The following is a 7371-nucleotide window of genomic DNA, read 5'->3' as shown; positions in this document are numbered from 1 at the left end:
ATCGGCCATATTCTTCTAGAAGCACGGGATGGGGATGATATGTTATAAGTTCCTCCATACCTTCGTTGGTATCATCCTATTATAAATGCCGGCGAGAAGTTGGTACGTAGAATAAAGCTCAACACATGGGTACCAAATTACAAACCCATGTATATATTCTACTTCCTTCGTCTGAAAAAATTTGTCCCTCAAATAAATGTATCTAGCACTAATTTTATGTTAATACATTCATTTGAAGGACAAACTTGAGATAAGCTTTTTCAGACGGGAGGGAGTATTTGTTAAAAAATTGCATAGAAACTGAAGATATGTACGTGTCAGACGCATGTTCGTATCATTATCACCATCATATGGATGCATGGTAGTTTACTCGCAAAAAAAGAAGATGCATGATAGTGCTAGCATCTGGTGATTAAAGCAAGCGACGACTTCAGCAAACTTAGTAATTAGTACCGGTACTCATGGATGTGCACTTAATACAAAATGCCCTTCACAATATATTCTAGATTATATTCTCGTTACGGTTCTCTGCATTTTATTTCTTATGAAAGTATATCTCATACTTTGAGTTTGAAAAATGCTGCATGTACATACCTGCAAGAACTCTATGGCACATGAATGCATGGTTGATATAGTTACATTTGACAAGGACGTAGCTATATGTCATACTAGCTGGCAAATTGAAAGAACAAATGCTCGATGCAAGAGGTTATGAAAGAATAATCCGCACACACAAAGTCAAAATTTTAGGTTAATTGTCAGAAAATTGAGAGGGTTCCCCTTTTTTCTATGAGTTTAATTTTGCAAACAATGTTCCTAAAGTCATCTGATATTTAATTATTTGATTTGAGTTTTGTGTCTACAATCCAAAGGTATTGGTACTAAATGGATGTACTTTCATCTAAGACTTATGTACACTTCATAAAAGAGAAGAGAAACGATAAACGATTAGACCAAGGAACAAGGTCTCCTTCTGTTCTATGTTACTTGTCACTAATTTAGTACAACTAGTACCTAGCTAGTTAAGAGTCACCCATTACCCGCCAAAAAAAATCACCCATTATTAAAGTAAAAATAAACAAAACAAGAGCTTTAGATAAACAAATTTGGGGATAAGAAGAAGGAAAGAAATGTTCACCAGCAAAATTAATTGACCAACACTTACCCACCTTATTGCATGATGAATGCATGCGTATTCCTCATCTACTGCTAAGACATGTCCCGATGGATCGCAAGCACCTTCGATCCATTGATCTCTCACGAGTCTTTATTATTTTTGTGCTCCCCAGTGTACGGCCATGCAGCACCTGGCGACGATGCCGTAGTCGTGGACGATGAGGTGGACGGCCCCGTTGTGCCTGAGCTCGACATTGCCGCCGCGGGAGACGCCGGGCTCACTCGGATGAGCTGCTGTGTCGAGAAGTCGAGTATGTGCGGCGCCGACGAGGACATCGACGGGGGCGACATGGCGCCGAACGGCAGGTTGACAGCGCCCCCGGCACTGCCAGCGCCCTGCAACAGCCGTGCATACCGCATGAGGTCAGGGTACGGCACCACGGTCTGCAGCTGGTGCGGCGGTGGCCGCATTGCCGGCGCCCCCACGGTGGCGGGGTAGTGTTGTTGTTGCTGCAATCTGTCGGGTATGCCGCGCGTGACAACGAAGCCGAGGTCGGTGCGTCCCTGGACGCGCTCGGGGAAGTTGAGCTTGGCCTTGGTGCCCTTGAAGCGCAGCGCCGCTTCGTCGTAGGCGATGGCGGCGTCCTCAGCCGTGTCAAAGGTGCCGAGCCACACACGAGCCGCTTTCTTGGGGTCCCGGATCTCCGCCGCCCACTTTCCCCATGGCCGCTGCCTCACCCCTCTGTAGTGCCGCTTCCTCCCTGCAGCCACATCCCCCAGATGAACACAATTGATAATTAATTTGTGGTTTCGTCAGAGCTAACGTAATACACTTATACACGTACGTATGCGCATAAAATATTCGTGCAGGATTGAATAAGGAGAGGAGTTGAATTTAAGCACTTCGCTGCTAGCGTATCTTCGTGCACGAAACAGGCAAAATTATTGTACTTCTCTCCAGAGTTTATACAGCCATTTTACCACTAAATTAAGCTCGCCACATATTAGGATGAAGAAAACAAGGAAATTAGTAGTTATATCGACGTGTTTGGATGATTCGAAGTTTCCAAATGGCTGCGATTCATCTAGCAGAAGGCGCGCGTGCTATGCTCTCGCCATCCGACGTGCACACGGACAAAAGAAGACTACGTTTGGATACATCGATGGATGCTAGTAGCTATTGTTGATTACCTTGTTCCTCAGCGATGGCCGCGGCAGCCGCCGCATCGTGCTGATGCTGCTGTTCTCCTGAGACAGCGGCGGATCCGGCGGGGTAGTAGGCTTGTTGCTGGTCCGGTGTGGCGCGGATGACGTGGGACAGAGCGGAGACCATGGCGGTGGCGTCGTGGTCGGCGCGCGCCGAGTAGTAGTACTGCGCGTACGCCTCCGGTGACGGGGAAGGGTCGGCCACATCTGCTCCCGAGCTTCCGCAGGCGCTGGCAGCTCCTTGCTGCTGCAGAGCGCGCCCGATGAGGTGGTGATACGGCTGCTCCTCCACCTGCTCGTGCTTGGCTGCTGACGGCGGCGGTGGCGGCTGTTCCTCCTCCTCGTCGGCGGGTAGGGGCCTCTTCCCATGCCTCCGGGGATCCACCTTAGTTGATCGACCTGTCGACCTGCCGCCGCTTCTTTTTCTTTCGTCGCGCCGGGGATCGAGATCGAGCTATGGCTGTTGCTTTGGACTTTGGTGCCTAGGCGCGGACAACGTACTGATAAGAACGCGGAGGGAGAGAGAGGAGACGAGCTCTTCTGAACGCTTTTAATGATAGCTAGGGGAAGTGATAGAAGAAGTCTGTTGTTACTCGGCAGAGGCGCGCAGTGTCCCAGTTCTAGCACCTTTGGCTGAGCACTTTGTACGGCGTATTTCGGTATTGCCATTAAATTTCTTAGTGCAAAATATGTACAAAATTTCAGCATTTTGGAGTCTAACAAGGAGTAATATATCTTTTACACTCTAATTAAACAGACGAATTATTACAATATGATGATGTATGGATAACATTTCCCGTTCATTCAATGGAGATAATACCAAAATTACTATGTGACACGTGTGTAAGAAATCAAAAAATATTCGTAAAGAGATAATACCATTTTTTTGCACTAAATAATCAAATTTTACACTTTTATATGACATATTTTAGATCTGTATGAACTAATCTCAACGCTAAGGCACTCAACATTTGGCCTTCTCGGGTACCACTCCGGGTCAAGATATTTGGTTGGCTTCTATTCTCATTTTGTGATAAGATAAACTCCAAAGCCTACTCGCTACACCAGAACATCGCTCATGACTCCACGTGCCCTGCATGCGTCGCCGTTGTTAAAGGCACATCTCATACGTTCTTACACTACCCCGTGCCACTATCATCTAGGGAATGTTATGTTACTCAGCTTGATTTCTTCCTTACGAGCAGCGACCCAACTGTAAGGGACGATGGACCATCTTCTTAACCCTCAGCTCTGATATGCCTGGGGCCGGCCCCACCCAGGGATGCTCTACTTGGGCTTCCTCCGCTGCCGGAGTATCGAGACACAATCCATCGCTCATTTCTCCCATGCTCATTGCCTTTCCATGGTTTTTTGGCGCCTGAAGGCAATGTCGATGGAAACGAACAAGGACTCGGGTTGAACACATAATAAATAACGCAACAACATAGAGCGTAAAAATCGATAACTTACTCAAATCCTGTTGGGATTGGTTGGGCTTCATGACACATCTGCCTGATCACCATCGGCGTATTACATGCGGGAATGGAGGTGGAGGAAAATCAATGATTGCCTGTACTGGCATCAATGTGTTGTCTGTGCTAACACTGGTGCGATCCCGCATCTTCTTGTGGCTCTAGGCCTCTAAATTTGTCATATTTCTTTGTGATATGGTGATGAGTGATATTTTTCGCTCATCACACCGTTGTTTAAAACGGATAATCCCTTATATTCTCACTAATGACTATTGAATGCGAGAGATTGAGAAATCCTTTGTTTAATGTGTTTCCACGGGGAAAGGGCCAAAACATGGAATGGAATCATCCCAAACAAGGAAATACAAAGTTTGGTAGAAGAGGCAAGTCAATTGGAGGCGGACTTGTCTCAACAGAGTGCAAGACGACGCATGGTATGAGCTGGCATCCGCACCAGATGGTCCACCTGACCAACTTCTATAATGGGTTCACCAGAATACCAACAGAAAGAGCACCATTCACGAACGGAGAACCAGAACTAATCTTCCAATCCTAGCCGCCGCCATCTCCCATCTCATCTAATAACCACCGCCACCATCATCATCACAACCATTCTCTCCAATTAGTCATACTTGTAATCGGTGTATCACATCCGACAACTATTGTAAGGCATGTTATCAATCAATCATTCATCTTTATGTCGTCTTCAGTGAATTCATCTTGCAATGATCGCCATGTGTTAGTAATTTGAGAAGGACATGGGTAGAGGCAAGGTCTCTCAACCCTATATGTTAGTTCAAGGGATCATCGGAATGACTTTCTGTATTTGATATTATTTGTATGTGTTTGATTGCAACGGTGTTGTCTCTTATCTTCCTCTCGTTCTAAGGCCCTGCACGTACCCAATATCCTGTAGATTGATCAAGGAGAAGGTAAAGAGCGAGGAGGATGTAGAACAATATCCCGAATAATAGTGAGAGAAGGGGTTATTGTAGTAGCGGAGAACTATATATTCCTTGCAGACGAATGAGGTGTAGTCAATAAACACCCGATGCTTCTGTTTATTCATAATAATCGAGGTAACCCCACATGATGGTAAGGGTTGTCTGTTGGACAACTGACTCTTGATTGAGGAAGCACACCTGTCAAGACATACTTTTGACACATCATCTCGGTTGTCTTCAAGAGCTATGTTTATTATCAAGATGACATCACACACACAAATATAAGGTTGAGAGTAAGTGTGATGCCCCCGATTCAATCGTACACTAATCATGCACGCAAACGTGTACGTTCAAGATCAGGGATTCGCGGGAAGATATCACAACACAACTCTAAAAGTAAAATAAGTCATACAAGCATCATATTACAAGCCAGGGGCCTCGAGTGCCTGAATTCAAGTGCTCGAACATAAACGAGTCAGCAGAAGCAACAATATCTGAGTACAGACATAAGTTAAACAAGTTGCCATAAGATGGCTAGCGCAAACTGGGATACAGATCGAAAGAGGAGCAGGCCTCCTGCTTGGGATCGTCCTAAACTACTCCTGGTCATCGGCGGCCTGAATGTAGTACTAGGCACCCTCAGTGTAGTAGGGGTCATTGTCAATGGTGGCGTCTGGCTCCTGGGCTCCAACATCTGGTTGCAATGTCCGAGAAGAATGGAAAGGGTAAAAAGAGGGAGCAAACCAACCGTGAGTACTCATCCAAAGTACTCGCAAGCAAGGATCTACACTACATATGCATGGATATCTGTGTAAAGGGCCAATATCAGTGGACTGAACTGTAGAATGCCAAAATAAGAGGGGGATAGCTAGTCCTATCGAAGACTACACTTCTGGCAGCCTCCATCTTGCATCATGTAGAAGAGATTAGATGGTAAGTTCACCAAGTATCATCGCATAGCATAATCCTACCCGGCGATCCTCCCCTCATCGCCCTGTGGGAAAGCTATCACCGGGTAGTTTCTAGCACTTGAAAGGGTGTGCTTTATTAAGTATCCGGTTCTAGTTGTCATAAGGCCGAAGTACAAATCTGGGTCATCCTGTTACCATGGACACGACTATTCGAATAGATCAACTTCCCTGGAGGGGTGCACCACATTACCCGACACGCTCGATTCCTCTGGCCGGGCACACTTTCCTGGGTCATGTTCGGACTCGGCAGATTAACACGTCGCAACCCTACCTATGACTAACAGAGAGGTCAGCATGCCGGTCTAAATCATATGCGCAGGGGTCTGGGCCCATCGCTCATTGCACACCTGCACGTTGCGTACGCGACCAGTGAGCAGACCTAGCAACCTCCATTACAAAGGAAGTTGTGTTACACGGTCCAACCAGGCACACGCTGCTCAGTCGCTGACGTCTAGGAGGCTTCGGCTGGTACAACGATGTCAGTTGCCCATATCTTGTCCCATGTGGCTGTTAGTGCGTATAAGGTCAACAACCCAACTCAAATCAAATACCAAGATCCCGTTAAGTGTGTTATCTTAAAGCAACCGCAGACGCCGACCAGGACCAGGCCCACCTCCCGAGTGATCACGGCCCAATAGTATAGCATGGCAGACGGACAAGAATGTAAGGCCACTGGTGGTAAACTAGCATCCTATACTAAGCATTTAGGATTGCAGGTAAGGTATCAACAGTTGTAGCAACAATGACAAGCTATGTAGCAGAATAGGATTAACCGAAAGTAGTAACATGCTACACTACTCTAATGCAAGAAGTAGAGAGAAGGAATAGGCGATATCGGGTGATCGGGGGAGGGAGGGGGGCTTGCCTGGTTGCTCTGACAAGAAGAAGGGCCCGTCAACACCGTAGTCGATTGGGGCAGCAGCGGCGTCAGACTCATAGTCTACCGGAGAGAAGAGGGGGAAGAAACAATAATATAATGCAAACATAAGCATGACGATCCATCACGTGACAATGAGCGGTGCTAGGTGTGCCCTAATGTGGTAGTAGACGATACCGATGAAGGGGGGATATATCCCGGTGTTTTGCGTTTTTGGACAAATGGACAGGAGGTGGATTGTTGCATGTTCGCTATGCTTGGGACGTGTGGCTGATAAACAGACCGCGTATTCGGATTCGTCTCATCGTTGTGAATAACTTTCATGTAAAAAGTATTTTCATCCGAGCTACGAATTATTTTATATTAATTTTCAAATTTTAATCAATTTTTAAATAATAATTATTAAATTAATTCGAAAATAGCATTAGTGCATCAACATGACGTTAGCATGACGCCAGCAGTCAACAGAGGTGTTGACTGGGTCAAGCTAACGTATGGGTCCCGCATGTCATTGACTGACTAACTAACTAACATTTAATTAGGTTAATTAATCACAATTAATTAAGTTCATTAATTTAGTTAATTAATTAATTAATTGGTTTTTAATTTTTTATTTTTATTTCCTTTTTTATATAAAAACATTCCAGGCGGCTGGGCCCCACATGTCAATGGCCCTAGGGGCATAGCAGGTGACGGGTGCGTGCGCTCGTGCCCGAGGCCACCAGGGGGGCGGGGAACACCCGGGCGCCCATGAGCGCGCATGCGCCGGCGGCCACGGTGCGACC

General features: G+C 46.2%; 1 protein-coding gene across 1 annotated transcript; it reads right to left on the bottom strand.

Annotated features, from left to right (window-relative positions):
- Positions 1-271: 271 nt before the first annotated feature.
- LOC119364141 (ethylene-responsive transcription factor ERF113-like) lies at positions 272-2876 on the bottom strand. Its single transcript, XM_037629560.1, has 2 exons — positions 2308-2876; positions 272-1877 (listed from the first exon to the last, which is right to left on the bottom strand). The coding sequence occupies exons 1-2, from the start codon at positions 2447-2449 to the stop codon at positions 1258-1260; spliced, it is 762 nt and encodes a 253-aa protein (XP_037485457.1). The 5' UTR covers positions 2450-2876; the 3' UTR covers positions 272-1257.
- Positions 2877-7371: the final 4495 nt, after the last annotated feature.

The sequence above is a fragment of the Triticum dicoccoides genome, chromosome 2B (genome assembly GCF_002162155.2).
Source record: "Triticum dicoccoides isolate Atlit2015 ecotype Zavitan chromosome 2B, WEW_v2.0, whole genome shotgun sequence".
Classification (NCBI taxonomy): domain Eukaryota; kingdom Viridiplantae; phylum Streptophyta; class Magnoliopsida; order Poales; family Poaceae; genus Triticum; species Triticum dicoccoides.
The sequence above is the reverse complement of the archived record's forward strand: the minus strand, read 5'-3'. Positions and strand labels throughout refer to the sequence as shown.